Genomic DNA, 26094 nt, shown 5'->3' with positions numbered 1-26094 from the left:
TATATATATATATATATATATATATATATATATATATATATATATATATATATATTCTAGTTTGTGAGTTCTTGGATCCTTTTGATTTTATATATTCTTATGAAATGGTTCTTGGGTTTTTTTGGTCCTTTTTTAGTGAAATTAAAATAAGTTTCCGTTACTTGTGAAACATTTTATTTTTTGCGACGTTTCGGCCTTCAAGACCTTCTTCAGACATTTAATTTTAACCTACAAAAATGTGTTTTTAAATAATATTTAAAAACACATTTTTGTAGGTTAAATACACATTTTTGTAGGTTAAAATTAAATGTCTGAAGAAGGTCTTGAAGGCCGAAACGTCGCAAAAAATAAAATGTTTCACAAGTAACGGAAACTTATTTTAATTTCACTAAAAAAGGACAAAAAAAACCCAAGAACCATTTCTTAAGAATATATATATATATATATATATATATATATATATATATATATATATATATATATATATATATATATATATATATATATATATATATATATATATATATATATATATATATATATATATATATATATATATATATATATATATATATATATATATATATATATATATATATATATATATGGCATTTTTCAATATTTGTCTTTCATCGGCATTTGCAGTTGCTTAGGTATTACCTATCGGTATAGATCAACATCAATATCAGACAAAACATACAAAAATTAGACTTCTTAAATGTGTTCTCAGTGCTTCTACACGGTGAAGCAGGGGCAGCCGGTGCATACTCGCTGTAGTGCCGCAGAGCTCTCAAAAAATTAAGAACAAACAGAAAACAATAATAATAATTGAAATATTTTCTTTTATGAACAATAAAATTACTAATATTTCGTATTCGCATCGTCATAATGCTAAAAAACTGTAATAGAAATGCCGCCGATCGCGGTGGTAAAATGGACCAGTGGAATAACCAACCTACAATCGTCGAGTTGCTCTGGGCAAGACGAACATGCTCTCAGCGCTCTTTCGAATACCCACGCTGCACACCTCAACCTTCGCGATGGTCTAAACCAACGTTGCGGTTTAGATAGGGGAAGAGTTCGCTTGTATGCTTCTGTTCTTAAGCATTTCTGACAATTTATATTTACTGGAAGTTATGGAGGTAGTCATTAATTTAATTAATATGCTTTTTTAAATATTCATAAGAAGAAAAGTTAGAATTAGCAAAAGCTAGGCCATTACCAGATATTACCATTGAAAAAGCTGGACCAGTAGATTCAATTCAATTCAATTAGATTTTGCTTAGTGGATAAATATACAGAAATATAATCAAAATGTGTCTAAGAATAGACATATTTCATCAAAAATTATTATTTGTATTAAATTAAATAGAATCCTGGGATCTTTTATGGACTTATTAGTTTTTCAGCTGAATTAGATACCTCTAAGTGAGCATTTAAAAAGTTCGATATTTAGGAGCACTTCTAAAGAAATTCAGAAAGATCTGTTGCAGTGTATGCTTAAAATTTTCCATGAATAAATAATTGATAAAATTTTTTGGTTTTTGGTCAAAGCAAAAATTTTTTGCAAGAATTTCAGAGCACCTTAATATTTTTCCCAAGAACCGCCACTGCCATGAACACTGAGCTGTAGATTGTATTGGTGGATTCCGAAGATATTATTGACATTACCAATCAAGAAGTGTTGCGAAGGAAAAACTCAACTAAATAAAAGGCAAGAGTTACAAGTCTGTGAAGGATATTCTGAATTCGAGCTTTTGAACCTGGTTCTTTTTTATATGGTTATGCCGATGCCATCGAACTAAACAGAAAATTTTTAGCTATAAGCAAATAGCTTTCGACTTCGTATGTTTCCAAAGTTTTGTTAATTTAACTATAATTATTTTCTTAACTTCATTATCCTGTTGCATTTTTATGAAAAATGCCTGTCACAGTGGTCTGAATAATAAATTTAAATAATATTCTGCGTTAATTGTAGGAATTTTTTTTAAATAATCCATGTAAATAATCCCTTCGCAATCCCAGAATACAGTAAGCATTACCTTTCCTACAGACAGAGCTGCATGGACTGCAATTGGAGGCTCTTGTTCGGGTTCACTCTTTCCAAAATTGATCACCATGAAAGGCAAACAGCTCTTGAAGTTGAAGAAAAATATCAGACTGAATGTTTCCCTTGGCAGTCAGCGAGTCGAAACCACGCCCAATCATGCAAGACGTCATGAACTTGTTGAATACTTCTCACAAGGCGCACACTAATTTGACTAATGGCGTTGTCTTGTACTCTTTCATGTTGGCAGTAATGTTTCTTTCTCGTCCCTCATCTTCTAGTGATCTTCCGCCGGCTTTAAAACAATCAATCCAGTGATAAGCAGTGGTTTTTAGCAATCTGCGGACTCACTAAATACTTGCAGACGCTGAATAATTTCTGATGTCACACCTTTTTTCCACAAACGTAAAATCTTTGCACTTTAACATTTTACTGCACTTTCTATCGGTTACAAAAACAGTGTTATACGAATCAAACATCTAAATCTGATTAAACAGTGATGTAGTTTAATCATAGCACAGTTCACAGAACTTTGGAAACGTCCCTCGTATTTAAAGGTTTATTTCAATTTAAAGGTTTATAGGGTTGCGTTAATTGGTTTAATGGGTTGGATATTCTCTTGTTATATCTGTTTATCTGCGGATATGGAATTCTGGTAGATTGCCATTCAAAAAATATTTTTTATAAAAATATGTTTTATTGATGTCGCCGCCCACCATTGTTCTGACGATCCAACAACGAAAACAAAAGTTTGATCTCGATCCAAATATTATTTAGATCAGGCAGACAATGTACACGCGTATTAAAATACCTGATGCTGCGGGCAAGTTAGATATTAAAAATAGCAGACTGACAGGTGACAGACGATGACTGATTATAGCAGACATGTGATTAAATTAGAGGCGAGAGACAAATAAAAATATTAATGTGGAACACCGAATCATATAAATAGTTTATATCTGTCCCGATTTTCCATGCATGCCTATGGCATATCATCTGACTGCGGGCTCCGATGTATTTTAAAAAATGAAAATAATGTACCGATGACATGCAAGTTTTGTACTTAATTAATCCATGCGACCCTGGCGGCTGATGCGCGAACTTGAGAAAGAAGGGACCCAACCTGATCGCCGTCCATATTGGATACTTTGAATCAACATTGTTTTTTTATAGGATAATTTAATGAAAATGATGTCGGAAATGTCATCGACTTTCAAAATCTAAGACTAATTTCTTTGTTTATATTAGAATAATTATGGCAAGGGAATTTTAATGTTTTAGTAATTTTGCCACACTGAATTTTTTGAGGGGTATAAGTACCAAAAACTGCAAGAAGCCTTTTTCTGGGTTGACGTCTAAAATCCTCAATAAAGCTTTCCAGAATTTTATACTGTCAGAAAAAAACACTCAAATTAAACAGCAGCAAAATTGTCTGCTTTTCCCTTCTGCAAACTATTTCAATTTATTGATTAATGCTTCTAAATTTAAAAAATATATTTCAAAGACAAAGGTTAAACTAAAATTAACTAGTTATGGATAAATTCGTAAATTTTTTTCATCCAATTTAATAACAATAATGGATCAACGATAATGAATTTCAAAAAGAGATAAAGGAAATATTGCTATAACTTCCTACAATTTACCAAAGAAATTGAAAAATTCATAGCTACATTAATATTTCAAGGGATACGGTATGTGTGAAATAATAATTGTTTTGTATTTTTATATACATTCCTACTACTTACATTTTAATATGATATATTCCGATATACTTTGTATGCTTTCGTTAGAGTTGGGAATTGAAAATATTTGTATGATACTTTTGAAAAAATCCTTATAGTCTCTATTTTCAAAATTTTATTTTCCTCTCCTGCAAACTTTTTCAACTTCCTGATTCTCACTTTTAAATTTGCAGAAAAATATTCTAAACAAAAAAAAAACATTAAAGTACTTTTGGTAAAAAAATCATCAGCCTAATTCATCATATTAAATGAAAAAAAGCATACTTTCCCAATTCCTCTTTTTGGGCATTTGCTTTTGTAAGTTGTTCAGTTTTTCCCACGAAAATATAGAACATTCATAGAGGTTTATACCTATATAATCATCACTTTGTTAAAAAAACTCATGTTGCATGCTTCTTACTTACCAGACATCCTCCCATCCAATCATATCAATCATAAGAAATATAAAAAAGAGGTAAAGTAAATATTTACGAAGGAAATTGGGAAATTTATAGAACCATATTAACTTTTCAATAAATTTACAATTTGTTTTTTATTAATATAAGTTCCAGCATTTTATATGGTCAATTGCAAAACGATTAAATTTTCAAAATTTTCGGTTTCCTTCTCTATTATATGTATAACACAAATTATTCAGAAGTTAATACTGTCCATTTATTATTTCGTCAGACTTTCTCACATATATGAATACATTTCACTTAGCAATTAAACACAAACGTAGTAAACACATTTAAACAATATCTAATATTTTGCGTTACGTGTGTCGGTCGCATGGCGAGCGATCGATTTTTTATGCATGCCTGGTTGCATGTGCTGTGTGAATTTCTTTTTTTACTTATAAATAAATAATCACTTCATTAAGGTTATTGAAAACCACGTTTGAAGGACAATTCAATTTCATGGATATAATGAAAATAATGTTGGACAAGGCACAGGATACGAGTAGAAAAATGCGTCTCATTGGTTAAACACGCTGTTTTGCCATCGAATCTAAAAAACCAAAACAATCACGTGAAGCGTAAAATACGCAATCTTTATTTGTCAATTGCTTCGATGAATCTCGACGATTTTAATTATTCTGACTTTGTTTAGTTTTATGTGACTAATCCCAAGTCTCAAACCAAAGTATAAGTGCCTGGTATCTATTGCTTCACATAGGAATCTCGAAGTGGATCCCAAATATACAAGATATTTCATAAAAACGCGCTTATTCTTAGGATAAACAGATGATAATTTGTTTGGTTAACATGTTCAAAAATGCCTCCTTTACTGTGTGCCCAGCACAAATTTGTCTTCTAGCAGGTCTTGATATTTTTGTCTCTTTCCCTGCTCCTTGTTTGCTATGTTTTGATCAAAAAGGGCCGAAAATTCAAACATGAATAATGATCCAACAAAACTAAATCGAAAATGCTAATCCTGTGCTTAGTGAACCAATGTCAATTAACTGATAGTACTGACCATGTAGCGACTTAGACTTGTGGGTGTTTAATAAGAGTATTTGCTCAGATTGCTTTATTACTGTTTTAATGCGTTTTGACTCTAACTTAGTCAACGATTCTTAACGATTAAGTGAGTCGAAGGTAAGGTTAAGTTGTTCGGCTGCTTTCTCCCAAAAAGAAAGGCATCCACCCCAGACTTTTCGTGGCAGTAAACCATTCGAAGAAGAAGAAGTTATAGAAGTTTTATAGTCCAATCAGGCCCCGACCACCGGACGGGCGGGAAAGATAGAGCCTTGGTACTGAGGAGCGGGGATACAAGCTACGATTCATGGTCATTAATTTTCTCATTGTTTGGTCCACTTGTTGAAGAAGTTCTAATTGCGTCTACTTGACGGCTGCAAATGTATATGCTACGATTGGGACTGCCATCATATTGGTTGCAAGAATTTTATTGCGGGATGTTAATGGGAGCTCCAAATTTGTTTAATTTTGGCTCTAAATTATATTATTATATCAGCTAGAGAGCGAGAGATAAGTACGCTTTTTACGCTTGTAGCTGCCTGTAGGTGACGTTGTTTAATACCAAGATATTTGTAGTGTTCCTCATGGCTCAATAGACGACTTATGCTGTCATCAACCAAGTCCTAGTTATTCTGAGCCCTAGGATCTCTGCCTTTTGTTAGGTTAATGCGCGCACATTTATCAAGTCCGAAACTCATACCGCTATCGGAGGTATACAACGTAGAACAAGTGCGTTATTTTAAAGTTCCTACGGCCTGGTGAACCACACAGGTATCCTGCTCCCGATCTTAAGGCAGAGATAATGGAAATAACGAAACGCAGAACAGCACAGGGCTCAAAGAGTCGCCCTGGAAAACACCCCGACGTAGTCTAATGGATTGCGTCACTATTGTTTCGCTTATAAAATATTTTGTCCGCAATTTAGACATTAGATGTTCAACACACCGAACTATGGTTTCATCTACCGAAAGGCTCTTAAGAAGGCAAATAATTAGATCGTGAGATGTTGTGTCAAAGGCCTTTCGGTAGTCAATCCAGGTCATGGATAAGTTCCTTTTGAACTGAGCCCTATCCTGCGTAACACACCTGTCTATCAAAAGATTCTTCCTGCACCCCGCGACGCCCTGCCGCGCTGTTCATAAATGTGTTTGTAAACGGGCTTAATAGTTTGAAGTATGTAATTTGCAGCATGTATTGAGACATGCTATAGGCCTGTAATTTTGTGGTTGAGACAGATCTCCCTCTTTTGGAAGAAGGATAGTTTTTCTCTGAACTACCCAATCAGGACGGGCTCCCCATCAAGCCATGAATTAAAGATATTTGAGAGGTGTTCATGTACAGCTGTCACTTTTTTCCAGCAGTAGTTATTTATACCATCAGGTCCTGTTGCAGAGAAATTCTTGGACCCAACCAATGCTTGTTTTATTTAGTCTTGAGTTAACCGAGTCAAAGGAACACGCTGTCTGATTTTCTTGCTACAAAAATTGCTAAACAGTTGGAGACAGTGATTTCTTGTTTAAGTTGTTCAGATTGCTCACATATAATTCTCCAATATTCTTCTACGTGTGAAACAGTGGGAAGATTTTCAATGTTAAAGGCTTGTTCACTAAAAAGGCGGGATGGGTTGTTAATAAAAGTGTAATTCTTGCTAAAAAAATCAATACGTTTAAGAATTGATTTCTTTGCCGCCACCAACATTCGCAGGCGGTTCAGATTGTGCTGCTTCACTGTTGCCAAGACTATCCTATCAAGGGTGTGATGGTGCCGCCTAAGTTTAGACGCAATATTTTTTAGTTTCTTTGTAAAAGACTTGTTAGAATTCAATGTATCCAGAACACTTCGCACCTGAGAAGCGTATCTACGAGCTAATAATATTTTCTTTTCTAGCTTCTTTACTCTGTGTCTGTCCTTCGCTACCCTCGGATCCTCTGTAGTGGGCGCTGCATTTAAATAGGGCGAAATTTGCTCATAGAGAATATCACTGAGATTGCCTATATCCGAGTTGGCAGGTATTCTCTCACTCACAGATCTGTTCAGCTCGGCCAATTGGTCATGTCTCAGACGTTTAATGCGATGTAATAACCTTCTCTCAGTAAAATCGATATGCAGAGGTAGCAGCGGTGTGGCTGCAATAGGACGATGTATATTACTGGCCGTGACCTCGTTTTCCCCCTCTGGAACGCCAAGGAGTTCAACAAATCCTCTACGCCTCAGGTCTGGGTCAAATGTGTTAGATCTGGATGTGACTCACACTACAATTGATATACCCACGGCGGGGGTTGAACCCCACCACCTTCACCTTGATTCCTGTCCGAACGAAATCGGGTGTGGGGGTTTTGACCTCTGTTGCTCATAACTAGAGGAGTAAAGACTGTCGTGTGGGAGATAGCCAAACGAAGCCTCCGACAATATTATGCACCCATTTGGGGATGCACCCATTTGGGCTACTGCCGGCACACCCCTAAACTGAGTTAGGTGGCAGCGCTACTCGCCAAAGCCATTGATGTAATGTGGCCCCCTGCCTTATTATTTAGTAACTTTCACGAAACATTCAAAGATATTTGTGGACAATATAGCCCGTATAGACAGCTAAAAGTTTTGTATTTAAGGTTTTTACCTGTTGTATAAAATGTTCGCGATATTTTTTGCAATATTAAAAAACGTAATAGGTGCCCCCAATTTTCCGATATCGATTTCAGATTTGGCAGAGAACTAGAAGTGCGAGTCAACATTTATACTCTTTATATTTGGAGCAATCAAATACCGCAAAGTATTTTTGTTTTAATTTTTTTTTGTGTGGTTATTTTGGCTTCCGGAAGAACATGTTTTCTTCCAAAACTATTCATCTGATCGGAAAAATGTTGAAACCATGATATGGTGGAGATCCGGCTATATAACTTTTGTTTCGCTCATTTTTTTGATTATATACAAGGTTTTTTAGGTATGAACACAAATCTAAAAGACCTCGAAAATTTCCGTTTTTGTGGGTAAATTATTGGCCTTAAATGAAAAACTGTAAAAGATGGGATAATTTGGTTTTGATAGCATCATAAACTGTGTCCAGAGCTACATTTTTTTGATTTATAGTTCATGTCTATTATACAGGGTGCCCGAGATATTTGAATGAAAATATTATTGTAAATCGCCCTTACTGATAAAAAAAATTATATTGCCATAATTTTGAATTTCGTTGACACTTCATACAGAGTTTTAGGCATCGTCTATCCTACAGGGTGCTCAAGATATTGGGAAAAATATCATTGGAAATCGCTATTATTTGTAAAAACTTTTGTATTTACCAAATTTTGCCGTGACATTCAAATTCGATGAGAGGTGAAAGTCACTTTATTTACACAATAGTTATTCACAGGAACATGATAGAAAAACAATGCTAGGCTAGGACAAGGAACTGCGAAGCGGCTTCTTTTTTGAGATACAAAGGTGTTTCTCGCTACGCGCTACGAATTTACCCAGCCCAGCTACGATTTTTCGAAAGCAATCTTGATTTTTATCTATTGGAGTTGAAACGGTTAACAGTTATATACCTTTCATCTTCTTCTAGCTTCTTTTTCGGTTTACCCAAAGTAGTAACAAACGGTTTTCTGGAGAGTTCATAGACGACCAGGGATAGGGAAAACTCTTTTAGCCAAAAGTTACAAGATTGATAAAGAATCTACAAGTTAAAAATAATTAATTATACATGGTTAGTTAAAAATGGTTATTGCCAAAGAGAAAGAAAGATATTTACATTTTCTTAATTATTTTGATGCATTACTGCTCTTTTTTTTCTGTTTTATTGCGATATAAGTGCCTTGTTTCAATCAACAGAGGCTCTGTAAAACTCAAGGTAGACGTTCAAAATCAATTCCATACTTAACCAAAGGTTTCTGGTATGTACTCGATTTTTATTTTCAAAATAGTTTTGTCTGTTATAGCTCTACAAATTAAAGAAAAAAACAAATTCTGTATTTCTTTGCTTCACCTTATTGACCTAATAAAGCAAAGTGTGACATACATCTAAATCCCTTACCTTTATTTCAAAATTATGCCCAAAATAACAGCTCTTAAAATGTTTTAATCAAGATTGCTTTGAAAATAAATTTAATTAAATTACAATTTCCCGGTTTTCAAGTTATCTATCATTTATCATTATTATTATTATTATTATTGTTTATAATGAATTTTGCTGGCAACATGGCGAGAGCCTCCACATGTTTCAAAGATAGAAGAATAGATTCAAAAAAATAGAAAATGTGACGTATCAAAAACATGAACGTTGTCCAACCGGTTGAAATAAGATGGAAATAAAATGCTGATCGCTCTAAGTGTAGTTGAAAATCCAAAAAAATACTAGGCAACTTGCTTAAGAATTCCCATCACTCCCATCAATTTCCCAAATGCACAAATGCTGCGAAATGCATTGTTACATGCAATTATTGCACAACAGCTGTCTAAATAAACTTAACTTGTGACACCAGCAAACTATCGGACTTTCCATGAATATTTAAAGACCACAATAGTTCAATAAGATTTCTGAAAGCAAGCTTGAGTCAAACATTTTAATATCCGCCACTTTTCGCGTAATTTTGAAATATAGTGAAATATCTCATAAAGTAAGGGATTTACGGATAGAGCTTAATGAAAAATGCAACAATTAAAGCAAAAAAATACAATTATTTAAAAAATTAACGTAGGCATAACTTTATTATTTCTTGTCACTGATAACTTGAACTTGAACGTGTGACGTCTTGACGACGCGTTAAAGAATTATTTGGAGACTTGTAAATCATCTTCACCGCTAAAAATCCCATATTCGAATCCACCAACATTGTTGCGCGGCCCAAATTATCCGACGCTATAAGAAGCAGTTAGACATCAAATAATTCACAGGCCCCAAGAAAAGGTTTGGCTGCGACGACGACCGTGCTTTGCTTTCCGCACAATGAGCGAGATGCAGAAATAAAAACTAGACGAACACTTTTTATTGAAAAATAATACTCGGGCCGCAATTAAAATGCAGCTGTGTTAATTTATTTGATTTTACGATCGTGGATCAAACGGGCCGACGTTTTAATAACGTTTTCGTCGAAACAATACGTGTATGAGGACGCCTGATGTCGAATCGAATGTAGATTTTAAAAGGCATGTTCCGAGAACGTTCGAATTTATATTTAGTTTTGACAGCTATTGTTTCGTATTCCGCACCATTCGGGAACCGTAATTCGTTGATGGACCATTGCTGCCTCTCTAAATGCAGTTAGACGACCAAAACAAATCCTTTCTAATTTTCTTCTCAATAAAGTCAAACCTTGAGTAAGCGGACATGTTTTCTGAAAACAAACTTTTGCTTATTTCTTAAATATAAAAATCACTCCTATAACCGGACATTCTTACCTGACGCGGACATTTTTTTTTAATTGATGAAGTAACATAATACTGAGAGCTAGCTAAAGTACTGCATAAATAGTTTTTATGCTGTTTATTACATTAGAAGTGCCTGGAATGAAGTTTCGTCAGTAACGATATAAAATTGTTTTCAGAAAAATGATACTGACAATTGTACATCGATTCAATGAGATCCAGAAAACTTCCTCTTCTCTTCTTCCTTTATCTATGGTAACTCAACGATGACCGAAAAAATTAATATAACACAAGAAAATCTTGAGCACACGGATTTGATAACTTTAAACAATGACAATGCAATTCAAAATGTCATTGAACCCGATGCTGCAAAAGGAAAAACTTCGTAAAGTTTTGGAAGTGAATAACTATCTAAATTTTTTTTTAAATTAGGGCTACACCTCAAAATTTTATTTCATTATCACTGGTTTGAAGAAAAGAATGCAGAACATGCGTCAACAGAATATTTTAGAATTTATCAACAAATAACTAAAAAAAACTGATTTTTTATGGGTTTTATAATTTTTCAATTGTTATTTAGTTTTCCATTTGAGTTGTTCTGCGTAGTTGTACATGTACGTTATAATATATCTTCAAATTTGGTAGTTGTCTCTGTTATTTTTTTTAAATTAGGACTACACCTGAAAAAAATATTTCATTATCACTGGTTTGAAGAAAAGAATACAAAACATGCGTCAACCGAATATTTTAGAATTTATCAACAAATAACTAAAAAAAACTGATTTTTTATGGGTTTTATAATTTTTGAATTGTTATTTAGTTTTCCATTTGGGTTGTCCTACTTAGTTGTACATGTACGTTATAATATGTCTTCAAATTTGATAGTTGTCTCTGTTAAGCGGATACGTCCAATTAGCGGACAATATCGATGGAACCGTGAACAGTAATGGTATGAACAGTATTAGTTGGTGTATCAAATTTTTATGGTATATTCCAAGTTATTTTATGAGTAGTTCGTGATTGATTTTTTCCATCTAAGGAGGGCTTTGACTTTGACGTTAAATAATTCAAAGTATCAAAGTTGAATTTCAATAAGTAGTACGTTTTCTCGTATTAAAATCACAAATGTAACAAAATTTAAGTCAGTAACTTCTTAAACGAGCATTTGACATAGGAACTATTTTATTTAATGGTCTGATGGGGGTCACACAAAAAATGAGGTCAAAGAATTTTGGACACATTTAGAAACATTAACAGAAATTCGCTTGCTAGGGTTGTACGAAAAACAGTCACTAATTGCCAAATATTGCTGACGTCATTTTTCAAATAGTGTAATTGTGTAATTACATTTTATATTACGTTATTTGTATCTTGTTTCTGTACTGATTTTTTTTTCCAATTTTTATCAAACTTGTAGGTTATTCCAGTGTTAATTAAATTAACGAAGACTTCTTTAACTATTTTTTTAAACACAATTGGTAATTTGCACAAAGTATCTGACTTATTGAGAAGTCGTATTTTACCTTCATGTTCTAGTGAAAATTCAATGCGTTTATGCGTATTTTATGTGTGACTTATTAACATTAATGTTAAATAAATAATGACCTACTTACAAATTAATGAAAATATTTTTGTGCTCTTTCCAAAAATGGAAAAAAACAGTGCATTGAAACATGTCATACACACTAACTTACTCGTCTTAAAAAAGTGTCTGAACAATGTCATATTTTGACAGCTGCTAATTTTCCGTTGGATGATACTGGCGAAAAACGAAATCTGCCATTGTCGGTTTTTCGCTGATATTTCCCAAAGCATTTCACCGATCGTAAATCCGAAACCGCCTATCAGATGCACTAAGTTTCCTCTAAAACTTTTCCCATTTGCTGTAGGTTCAGTGGAAACTGAGATTCCTGTGTAGAGAAGCGAATATGGGACACAAACATACGTCGGGAAACGCTTCCTTTCCAAAATGGTGAAATTAAAAAAAAACTTTTTTTAATCTTCATTTTCAAAACCTGATATTTCACCGCTTTCCAGAAGCAAATGACATTTTTAGATATATTTTTTTAACCATATCTATCAGATTTGTTTGTAATATGTTTTAAGAAAAAATTGGTGCACCACTGCTGTGCCTTAAATAATATATTTTTGAAATCCCCGTTCAATTGAAACACATGTGATCTCTTGAATTTTTTTTTCAAGGTAAAGAAATTAAACAACCAAAATCTAAATCATGATTAAACTGTCAATGGACAATTTTTTAAAAAATATTTCGCACCAAAAAATGTCTTTGGCTGGCTTGAAAGCAGTGTGTACGAAATGTTAATAAAATATCTAGTGGTTTGAAAATTAAAAATTATTTTTTCTTAGAATTTGAACACCCTGTATCTTGGAAAGGAACTCTCTCCGTACATATGTTTATATAGAAAAATAGGAGGGCTTATTTTCGAGGTAGAATATGCCACAAAACCACCAAATCAATTATATAGTAAAATTTTCGAATTACCACGACGAAATTGCACCAAATTTCCTAAATTAGAATCGCTGAACTATATACATTGCTAGCTTCGAAATTATAAAAAAAATGCGGGAAAACTATATATAAATGCACCTAGTATAATTGGTACTAGTCAAGTTCCAAATCCTGTTATAATTAGTGTTACTATATAAAAATATAATAGATGCATAGCCCGTTACCGCTGTTACTAATATATTAAAAATTTGATCGTCCTCAATACAAGACCTATTGCGTGTAAATTAAATTCGGATCATTAATTGTATTCGGATTTCACCCAACCATAACATTTCACATATTTTTTTCACAGTGATTTCACAAATTTCAGATTTTACAGATTTCTAATTGTATTTACGGATTTGACCGATTTTGAAAATTAATTCTTAGGGTATGGGAAACATTTTTGTATTCCATTGTAACGAAAAACACTATTAAAGTACAAGAAAAATACATTCAAAACCTCTTTCCAACTAGTACTGTCAGTTTTATTTTATAAAATCCATACATTTTCAAAACGGGCATAAAAAGAATGTTTTTATAATTTTCTTTTCAACATTTTGTTCTTAATTACTTCCTGCCTTTTAACTTGAATTCAGTAATTTACTTCATAAGAGGCACATATTTAGGTTGATAAAAAACATTAAAATTAAATTTCAAATATTCCAGAAATTGAACTAATTTTCTTTGGTAAATTTGGGTTAAAAGAACATTAATAAAAAACGCATTAAGTATAAATGCCTCAATTCAATTTTTTTTTTTAATTTTTAGTTCTTTTATTCGTTTTTTAGGTTGAGATAAAGATATCAAATGAGCTCTCTAGTTTTTGCGATTATTTCAGAAAACGCCATCTTGGTGACCAGGTAAACAGTTGCACACTAATTGTGGTGAATATAATAAAATTTTACATTAACCGGGTTTTCAAAATCAAAGGTTACCATTTCAGAAATTCTAAATTAATTTTCAACGTTTTTTTTTTGGCCGTTCATTTCCCTAGAACCATAAACATTAATCCGGAAGTTATTGGAATCACTAATTGAAAATGACTTTGGCTTATTGTCCAAATTTAATTCTTGATTCCTGAAAATAAATGGATGAATTCGATCGGTTTCGTAAAATCTATTTCAAACGGTAGAGACGGCGAGTCTTAAGATTGAAAACATTTGTTAAAAAGAACACGCATCGGTCGTAATTACTCTCACCCGAAATAGAACTTCTAAATCATAATCTACAAGCTCTAAAATTAAATAAATCATCTCGGAATTCTAAAGATTCGAGCCAGGAAAACAAAACGAAAATGTCAAATGATGATTCAGGTTATTAAAAGATTTTTAAAACGGTCGTTAGCATTGTGGATTTCGTAAATATAGTTGTCTACGCGATACAGGATGAACAAAAACGTTAAAATGGTCCTACGTACTTTAGTTATACGAGAATGGGCCAATAATTCCTGGGTCTGACAACATAAACAACGTTTTAAAAGTTTTTTTGTTTTATTTTTTAGCATAGTGTCCTCAGTTTTCCTTTTCAACTTTTGCTCAGACATTAGCAAACGCGGCGCTCAGGCATCCGCGATCTCAGGCAATTTTAATCTTCGGTCTTCTAGCACCGTTTTGTGGAGTTTTTCTGCTATTTCAGGTGTTGCCATTTCCAAAGGAAATCCGGAGCGTGGCGCATCGGTAATGCTCATGCGACCATTTTTAAATTCAGAAACCCATTTTTTTTAGCATTCAGCGTATTTTTTTTTTAATACTGATTAATGTAATAATCTGAAAATATTGCCCGTAGAAATTTTATATTGGAGATCTCATAGGCACCTGACTTATCAGCCCGTCCTGGTAAAAACATAATCCCTCCGCTTTAGCGATCGATTTTAATCTATGTCGTTCTTCTTTTTTCAGGTACCCCAATCAACAGACTGCCCATCATGGCCAAATCGGTCTTAGACTTATACGAATTATATAACTTAGTCATAGCTAGAGGCGGATTAGTGGATGTGATAAACAAGAAACTCTGGCAAGAAATAATCAAAGGACTGCACTTACCGTCATCGATCACTTCTGCTGCTTTTACGTTAAGGACACAGTAAGTTGTTTTACTTGTATTATCTTATTTTATTAGGCTTTCAGAAAAAATTGACCCATAAGAATGGGTTCGGCGACAAAGATGTTTACAACTTAAACTAAAACCAAATGCTATACTATACTTGACAACCGTCGCTTCGTATTGCCGAAACTTTTGCATTTTATCTTCAAAAAATCTTTGATAGAGATAGCTATTTCTGAATATGAGAAACACAACTACTAATCTGCATTGTCAGAGCAATTTCAAAAATTTTTGAAAATATTGTCCTTGTCATCATTATCATCCAAAATTATCTCTGGACAATTTGGCTTGGAAACCTAATTAAATCTAGTCACATATATAGGACTTTCGGCAAATGCCTTAGAAGGACAGGGAGGATACGTTAGTAGAAGTCTTTTGCAGTCATTTTCATCAAACATGCTTTATAGGAACGTGGCGAGTGGTTCAGTTATTCTAATTTTTGTTTTTTCGAAAGTAAAGCAAAGAAAACTGGAACCTTTTAGCAGGAAACTGAAGAACTTATACATTTATACTTAGTTATTTCAAATTTTTTAAAAATAGTTTGTTTGGCTAAAACAACTCCCAATTACCTCTATTAATATGTCCAGTCAGCTGGTATATACCGACGTGTTTGACATTTTCCTACATTCCCTATTTCCTCTCTTTATAATTATTTTAGTTTTTAGGTTAGGTCGAAATAGCAGTTTTTTTTTTCATTATTGTATTGCATGTGTGTTTCTTGTTAATAATAACTGTTAATAATAGTATTCACAAAAAAAGATAAATAAGATAATAAGATAAGGCACCTGTTTCTCAGTTGCGAACTAGTCCCTCAAATCTAAGCAACAAATGAAAACTGCCAACAAATTAAATTTATATTTTTTTTTGTCTGAAAAATATAGATTTCCTTTAAATTAAAATTGATAGAGGAATTATTTCTTTAAAATTATTTTTCAGAAATTTTTTTTCTACATAATGTGCTGTTTTATGTCGTATTTACATAAATCAAAACTTAACTCACAATAAAACACAATGCAAAATTTTGTTAAAAACGAAATTATCTTTATTTGTTTGTTTGTTATATGTTATATGAATTTGTCTTAATTATCAGTGATTAAAAATAAAAATCTTATCAGTTTCTCAGTTGCACAAACGTGACAGAATAGTTCGCAGAACCTTTCTTATTAATTCAACAATTTAAAAAATAGTTAATATTGTTCATTGCCTTTAAATTAAAATTATTAAAGTTGTTCTTTCTGTAAAATTCTGTATATTGGAGTCATTTGAAGTTGTTTTAGCCAAAGTTGTTGTAATGTTCTAATTTTTGTTTTTTTCACGATATAATCGTTAAGAATTTAAAAATTAAAGCAAAGACAACCTTTTTTCCCCCATCAGATTATGCATTGGCGGGCATGCTCCGTAAAAAATTTGGTTAAATACTTCGTTCTGATAAATATGAAACTCTGAAACCTCCACTTGTAAAAGTAAATTTCGCACAAGATGTACATTCACAGGTTCATATAACAATTGCAAATATCCTCTGTTGATAGGTCAACTCAGCCTATATATACCGATTTCAAAATAAATAAGAACTAAAAGTTCAGATTTTCAAGAAAGTATATATTTTTACATGACAATTATTCGACAACACGGTGTCTTTATCAAATATAATATTTACAAGCTACCTGCTACTATATATACCGAAAAATGACAATAAAACCTTAATTAATGTTGTGAGAATTTAAGTTCAATAAAGGAGAGGTATTTAAATCTAATTGATCGTTAAGCAATACATTTGAATGTCTCATTTTGTTAATCTCCATGGCTTCCAATAAATTTAATTTTTCACCTTTTGTGGCTGTATGTAAAATATCAAAATTGTCGTCAAAAATGTGTTTTTCTCTGTTTAAGTGTGTAGCATAATTAGAATCTACCTTATTGTTTTTTATGTCTCTTATGTTCGTTAATGCGTTTCTTGAAGGACCTATCTGTTTGTCCAAGATAAATTTTAGGACAAGATCCGCATGTCAACTTGTAGACCTGATTTTTTAGATTTTGGACATTTCGTTTTATTGTTTTTTAAAAATTTTCCTATTGTGTTGTTACTTCAGAAAGCTATTTTGTTTTGTTTTAAATTGTGTTCTGTATTAGGTTTCGGATAAATAGAGTTTACTGTTGTCTGGATTTGTTTTTGCCGTTGTTCATTGTTGTAATTTTCTGTTGAGATTGGCGTATAGATTTAGTAGAGTTTATCCTAACTCGGAAACAGGTTAACCCATTGGTGAAACAAGATTTATTAGATTACTTAATAGTATCTTTAGACCAAAATTATTTTGAATTTAATGGACAGATTTACATCTCTAGGGAAAGTTTGATTATGGGAAACCCACTTAGTCCTTTGGTAGCCGAGATTTTTATGGATAATTTGGAAAATATCATACTAGAACATCCTTTAAGTAAAAGTTTTCTATGGTGGTATAGATGCTTTGTTGGAATGGACAGAATTGAATTCTTTTTTACATTACATTAATTCATTACATAATCGTATAAAATTCACTATCGAGATTGAACGGGATAACTCTATTATTTTTTTAGGGTTAACAATTACGAAAACGCAAAACAAATTAGATTTTTCCAATTATCATAAACCTCCACACACGGACATAGTCATACATAACAGCTCAAATCACCCTTATACACACAAAATGGCTGCATTTCATTCTTTTATACATAGACTTCTTAATACACCACTCTCAACAGAAAATTACAACAAAGAATCAATTGCACTCAACAACGGCTACAATCCGTCCATTATAGATATATAAAATTGTAAATAAAAAACAAATCCACACAACAGTAAACTCTATTTATCCGATACCTAATACAGAACACGAACAATTTAAAACAATTACATACATAGGAGAACCCAGTGAAAAAGTTTTAAAACATTTGTCAAAATGTGGTTTAAAAATAGCGTTCAGAACTAACAACACAATAGGAAAATTTTTAAAAGTAGAAGGATATGTCCAAAATCTCAAAAATCGGGTGTCTACAAGTTTAAATGCGGATCTTGTCCTAAAATTTATATTGGACAACCAGGTAAGATCCATTAAGAAACGCAAGAGCGTTTAAAAACAATAGTCTAGATTCTAATTATGCTACACACTTAAACACAGAAAAGCACATTTTTGACAACAATTTTAGTATTTTACGTACAGCCACAAAAGGTAGAAAATTAAATTTATTGGAAGCCATGGAGATTAACAAAATGAGACATATAAATGTATTGCTTAACGATCAATTATATTTAAATACCTCTCCTTTATTGAACTTAAATTCTCACAACATAAATTAAGGTTTTATTGTCATTTTTCGATATATATAGTAACAGGCAGTTTGTAATTATTACATTTGATAAAGACACGGTGTTGTCGAAACAATTGTCATGTAAAAATATATAATTTCGTGAAAATCTGAATGTTTAGTTCTTATTTATTTCGATAAACCGATTTTCATAAAGTAAAATCCACCTCAGTTTAATATAAAGAATTTCTCCGAGACGTTTGACAGAGTGAATTACACATCTATTTACACATCTGGATTCCTCCAACGTCGGTTGTTGAAGAATCAAACTTGCTGACGTTCCGCCAATCATCCTGTTGGCTTCTTCAGAACATAACCGAAACTGGTTTAGTTTCAGAAGATGTGTAAATAGTATTACACTAGCCTGTGAAAGTGTCTTTCAAAATTAAAAAAAAAGGTTCTGGGCCTTGGGCCAGCTGCTTTTCAATCTATTCATCAACAATATCGATTATTACTTCTTACGTCCAATATTTCTTCTCTTTATAATTTTTAATTTTTAGCTTAGCACACAAAATAGTTTTTTTTTGGTGGTCATTAAAGTTAACATATCGTAATGAAATGGAGATTGTGTTTTTTCTATTCCATAACTTAATGCAGATCTTGTTATTCATCTTAAATAATATGTTGTGATTTTTAAATGAGTTTGATCGGCGAATAGATAAATAAAAGAGACTTTGAAAGAGTTCAGGTGAAAAAGATAACAACTTTAATTGTACATTGTTTTTCAGTTTCGAATTAGTCCATCAAATTCCTTAAAAATTAAAATTAAGAGTTTTCATTTTCTATTAATTTTCAGACATTTTTTTCTATAACAATACACCAACTATGCGGTCTCTACCAAACTTAAATTAAAAACTATTGGAAAAAGTTTTTAGTTTTGCTTTTTATTTTTCCTTAGTGTAATTAGACTTTTTTTATAGCTCGTAAGTAAATAAACTTTAGAAAAAAAAACAAAAAATAAAAACTTTTGTTAGTGTTATATATATATATATATATATATATATATATATATATATATATATATATATATATATATATATATATATATATATATATATATATATATATATATATATATATATATATATATATATATATATATATATATATATATATATATATATATATATATATATATATATATATATATATATATATATATATATATATATATATATGTATATATATATATATATATATATATATATATATATATATATATATTTCTAGTTTGTGAGTTCTTGGATCCTTTTGATTTTATATATTCTTAAGAAATGGTTCTTGGGTTTTTTTTGGTCCTTTTTTAGTGAAATTAAAATAAGTTTCCGTTACTTGTGAAACATTTTATTTTTTGTGACGTTTCGGCCTTCAAGACCTTCTTCAGACATTTAATTTTAATCTACAAAAATGTGTTTTTAAATAAAATTATTTATAGCATTGTTTTCCTGGTCATAATTAAAACATAGATAAAATTTTTGTACAGGAGTCAGCATTGAAATGATTAAAAATTACTAGTGCAAGTCAATAGAACAAACAAAGTGATTAAAAATTGTTTAAAAATAGATGCACAACAATAAAACATACATAATTTTTTATATTACGATTACATACATACCTTAAGCCAAAAATCAACGGTTCACTATATAGTTGTTTGGTAATTTACAGTTTTACAACATTCACAACAGACATATTGAATATGTAAATCGACAAGCCACATTGATAAGACGACGAACCAAAACAATAATGCGAAGCCCGGATGTACGTTTCTTCACAGTAGGACAACGGAGTTTTTTTATATATATATATATATATATATATATATATATATATATATATATATATATATATATATATATATATATATATATATATATATATATATATATATATATATATATATATATATATATATATATATATATATATATATATATATTGCGGGTTTTTACAGCTTTCATAGACTTACTTCCATCTTTGTCGATTGGGTCAGTCTCCATCATTATTTAGATTACTCTTTTTCATTGCTTTCTCAATTTGTTAAAGCCAGCCTTTACTTGGTCTATCCCATACAAAACCGAAGTTATTATTATCTCCATCGAAAAACGAATTAACGCGTTTTTATACCGAACCAAATTAAAAATCGCAGTTAAAAATATTTTATTTAAATTTGCTTATGTAAATTACGCCATTTTATGTTTAAGAAATCCTTCGTCGATAATGAAGAGCTGATGCTACAGCGGTATAAAAAAATACAGAAAATGTGGGTTCCTTTTGTGCGCACTCGACGCCGAAATGGACTATAAAACTCACCAAAAAGGAAGGGAAAAAAAAGCTTAAAGGGACACGATTGTTTTTCAATACGAAGGCCGAGAAAGTCAAAAGATGATTTACTACCGTTGCGTTAATAAAAATTTAAATCATATGCTATAAACTGATACATCAGCGGGCGAGGCCAATCATAAAAATGGATGGACGCGAAGGTGGGAGAGCTTTTTTTTTAAAGCTCCAATGATCTTGAATCGGGTTTAATTATTATAAATCCCCGGCAGAGCGTTCTCGAGGTTAATTATATTTAATAAAAATGATTTATTACCGCGTTTTGTCTACGGGATTTGCGTAAAATAAGGTCGAGTTCGGAGGTACCGGCTTTGTTCCCTTCAACGGATTTACTGGATTTTAAAGTGTTGTGCGCGCCGGTATTTTAGTGACCTGTGTTATTTCCAACACGTAAACAAATCGAGGCGTTCACATGAAAATTCATTTTCCTCTAATTATTATAAAATGACCAAAAATAATATTAACGATATGCTCGGAATCAGTAAAAAAATTTTAGCAAAAAAAACGGGAAAAAAATGTGCTTATCGGTTTAAATTCATGAGGTTAGCAGTAGTATCGCTAGCTAACCGTTTTAGTTGCAACAAGTCTCGGAAACCCCATTTTGACAGGAATCCGATTAAAATCAAGAAGAACAAGCTACAATACTATACAAACGACTAAGGGAGGGTTTAATCTGATATCTACTGGTTTAGTGTAGATTTCTTTGCAATTGTTAGTAGTGAAGCTGATTTTGACTGGAATATGATCAAAATCAATCACCCAGTAAGCTTGCAATAAGTAACGATGAAGTCGATGTTCACTGAAATATGATCGAAATCAAAGAAGAGCGCCACTTTGACTCAAGAAGAGATTCTTCATGATATCTGCTGGTTTCTTGATGTTTTCTGTCCAATAAATGGCGGAAATGCCCATTTTGACTGCAATCTGATCTGAAATAAAAAAGAAATAGATCCTAGTTAACACAGCCTTACTGTTTAAAACTAGAATTACAGTTACTCTCCGGTAGTTATTGGTAAAGTTCGTCACTGAAAATGACTAGTGTTTCTAAATTTGTTGCTGAGAAAAACGAGAAAATTGTTATTCTGTGTTCAATGTGATCAAAACTCTTCGTCAACAAAACCCAATATATGACTGGCGCTGGACAGTTGTGCACTAGGATAAACACGGCCCCATCAGATCACCAAAGGAAAGTAAGGGAAGAAAAGAAACTGAAGTAAATGAGGACCTTCATTAAAAAAATAATACCCTCATTTTACTTAAAAAATACCAAAACAATCAATGGACAAAAAGAAATTTGTCAAAAGCTTTGAAGGAATTGAATTTTGAATGATTTAAAAACAATAAATATATTTACTATAATTTGTCTATTTTCATATTATTCTTTTAAATTTTTTATTTGGGAAAACAATGTTTTCGTTGCCAGTACTGGTACGTACACATTATACAAATTTCAAACCAATTACTAGAAGTTCTAAAAGGAATCTGGAAAAAATTGAACATTTTTTAATTCTATTTTCGCTTCTTTTCTTAGTTTCTTCCCTTCTCTTAATCTTAAGGTGTGCTTTTTAACATCCATAACCGTGTTTTCTGCATTGCTCCTTTGAACTTTCCATGGCTCATGATTTTGCGAGTGACTTTCATTCTTCGGGAATTGTTATAAAATGGCTGATTCTGTCGGCGGATGCTCAGAATTAAATTGCAATGTTAAGGATAAGTAGTTCGCAATATAGAACAAACTTTGTAGGAATTTCCTTATATACTTCTGTTTTTTCTAACATTGCCGCCAAAATATTACTGTTTCTTCATCACTACCAGCCTACGAAAATAATTTTTTATAGACTGCGTAATTGAGAATCTCGACGTATAATCAAAACACGGACGAAGCAAAGACATTGCAAAACTTAAACAAAACTTAAAGATGCAGCCCAAAAAGCACTAAGAACGAGAAACTGGAGAAAATATCATAGTAACAGTTTTTGGTGGAGTGGAGATTTAGAGAAAATACTTACCAGAGATGGCTAAGCAACCAGGATGCAACGAAAGAATTCCAAAGGTATTGGATATACAGGGTGGTTTCTAATTGAATGTTAATAATTAAGGAAGCGCTTCTTAACCTTTGAAATACAGGGCGGTAAAGTTTTCAAAAATAAAATATATTTTTATAATGTCTGAATACTACTTTAGAGAGGCGTTATTACAACCTCCAACCATCTCTAAAGAAATTTGATTTCTTGATTTTTTTTCAATCTGATGTACGGTTTTCGCTTAAAAAAATAAAAACCGTTTCTCTGCATGGTCACAACAATATCATTAATAAGACAGCATGCAGAGAAATTAGTTTTTATTTTTAAGCTAAAACCATGCTACGGACAAAAAAAATGAAATCAGATCTGCTCATTCAGATCATATATATTTTTTTTTATTTTATATTGTAGCATAAAGCTATAACAGAAAACAATCGTATTTACATTTTAAATATGAGAGTCAATAGCAAAATAGGAGAATTAAAATAAGTATAAAAGTACAAAAGTACACAAAACAATAGTCTATAACAGCAGAAACAATTATAAAAGAAAAATCACACTCTCCTTAATATTTTTTGGCACCCTATTAAACTCTAACAAACATTTATTTAAAATGTTATTCGACATATGTGTAGTTTCACATCGATTGAGTAGGATGAAATCAGTACGGTTTTTAGTGTTATAATCATGAACATTCTAAAAGTAATTTACCCTATTACCAATGTATGGCGGCAACATTTTATTTTTTATCTTAAATATAAATATAAAGGCATCAAATATTACTTTTTGCTTTACAGTTAATATTTGTAACACTATTTGTAACGACAACGACACATATCATAGTATCGTCGGCAAATAATGTAATTTTGCTGTTTTTCAACAACTTGAGCTAAATCATTAATATACAGAAGAAAGAATAATGGCCCCAAAACAGTCCCCTGTGGTACCCTATGTTCCACCAAGATAGACATAGATGTATCATAATTTACTTTTTGTGTTCTGCCAGATAAGTAAGATTTTAGCCAATCCAAGGCTAAGTACTCTATACTCAGATTTTCTAGCTTAGCTATTAAAATATCCTTATTGACAGTCTCAAAAGCTCTTCTAAAGTCCAAAAACACAGCCAAAACACTAACCAAAACTATTGTCATCAACAGCCTCAACAAATTCATCACAGATACTAACCATGACAGTCTCGCAAGAATGTGCCTTTCGAAATCTCGATTGACTAGAGACAACTAAATTATTTTCTTCAGAATGTCTCTGCAGCTGCTCCTTTGCAACGAGTTCCAATGATTCTAATGACCCATTGATAACGTCCAGTATTCTCTTTCCAACCACCGTAAAAGCATCCTTGAATGCTCTTGTTGAAATGCCAGATTCACCCCCACCAACATTTTTCATTCCATGCACAATTTTTTTTAAGTGAACCAATGAATTGTTTTCAAACCTCGGGAACTCCGTTACGCAGTGATTTTCCATATCCTGGTTTTGATCTAAACACATCAAATTGACGGATGGTCTAGTTATTGCCGATATGATATCTTCAATGCTCCGCACAAAATATTTATTAAATTCACTGGCTATATCTTTATCAGTTTTCACCAGTCCCTGTTCAAAAACAATTTTCCTTTGACTAGATAAACTTTTATTCTGGATTAATGCCTTCAAATGTTTCCAGAACTCTCTTCAATTTTGCTTACTTTCATCTATCACCTCTCTGAAGTATTTGTCTTTTTCGTACCTTATTTTATTAACGATGTTGTTTCGTAATCTTTTATATGCACTCCATTCTCCAACGTCTCTGTGACAAACAGCCCTAACATAAATTTTATCTCTTTCTTTCATCACATTGTATTTGATATGCCAGTTAGGTTTTGTACAAATCTATTGGCAATCGCGTCAACATTTGAGTGCCAACCATCACACTGAACTTCCAGTAGTGAACTGTGAGAAACTGTTCGGCAGTATACTTTTTCCAGCACCTTCTGAAAGAATCTATCACATAATTTCTGGACAACTTCTGGACATCAATGGTTTAAATGCAATGATCGCTGATTTTTGGTGTCAAGTGGACTTTGTGCGACAGGTTTCTTTCATTCGAGACAATATAGTCAATAAGGGTTTGACTACTATCAGTTATACGTGTTGGACTAGTAATAATCTGATGGAACCCATTGGAATGTATTATTTTTAAAAGTTTATCACTGTAAAACGATTTTTTTAAAACGTCGTAGTAAAAATCTCCAAGTATAACATTGACTCCTTCAAAATTAGATATTCGATCCAAATAGTCAGAGAAAAAAATCCAAAAACTGCGCATTTTCAATCTGTGGAGGGTGATAAACAACAGTAAACAAATATTTCAACCCGCTCACGACAATTTCCAGAGACAGTAACCAAACATATTTCTCAACGCACTTCGTATCACAGATCTTATATTTGATATCGTTTCGTACACGAACCATTACCCCACCAGTTCTCCTATTTTGTGGTGGTACACTGCTCCAACTGATACTCATCGATATTTATTTCGGTACGTTCTATCTCGGCGGACACATGTGTTTCGGACAATAATAATATTTTCGGCCTCCAATCATTAATCAATATATTAATACTGTCGTTATTATTTAAGAAACCCTGACAATTAAAATAAACGGCTGTTGACATTAACTCGATATTATTGTGTAATTGCCATTTAATATATTTATTACGTTGTATTTGTTCTATTCTCGTATATGTTTCACAACTATTTATATCCCATGCAATGTGATCAATATTTAATTTCATTCCATATTTGCTATTAGACAATGCACAGTTGTTACATTTACTTACACTACTGTTGCAATTTTTGAAATCATGCTCGCCACCACATTTACCACAAACATTTTTTTCCTTACATTCTTTTTGTTGATGTTCATATTTGCAACACTTGAAACATCTAATTATTCCATAATCAGTATAAACCAAGCAACGGCTCCATCTTATATTCATCCTCTGATTCAGCATCAGTATGTTGTATGTTTGTGAGTCTACCTCAAAAATGATATTAAATTTGCTACTAAATACTTTAGTTTTTCTCAAAATTTTCAATTTAAAATCCTTATCATTTGGCTTTACCTTCTTTTTGTTGAACGATTTTCTCAATAATATATTATCTTCA

The 26094-nt window shown here is 31.9% G+C and overlaps 1 protein-coding gene across 3 annotated transcripts in view; it reads left to right on the top strand.

The window, feature by feature from the left end:
- Window positions 1-26094, top strand: part of LOC132701712 (protein dead ringer) — a 223726-nt gene that overhangs the window by 185190 nt on the left and 12442 nt on the right. For all 3 annotated transcript variants that reach the window (XM_060669863.1, XM_060669872.1, XM_060669854.1), the window contains exon 5: window positions 15024-15207. In XM_060669863.1, the coding sequence (XP_060525846.1) occupies window positions 15024-15207 (184 nt within the window). The remainder of the gene's footprint in view (window positions 1-15023; window positions 15208-26094) is intronic.

Source organism: Cylas formicarius, unplaced genomic scaffold (assembly GCF_029955315.1).
Source record: "Cylas formicarius isolate icCylForm1 unplaced genomic scaffold, icCylForm1.1 PGA_scaffold_10__41_contigs__length_53128322, whole genome shotgun sequence".
NCBI classification, from domain to species: Eukaryota; Metazoa; Arthropoda; class Insecta; order Coleoptera; family Brentidae; genus Cylas; species Cylas formicarius.
The sequence above is the reverse complement of the archived record's forward strand: the minus strand, read 5'-3'. Positions and strand labels throughout refer to the sequence as shown.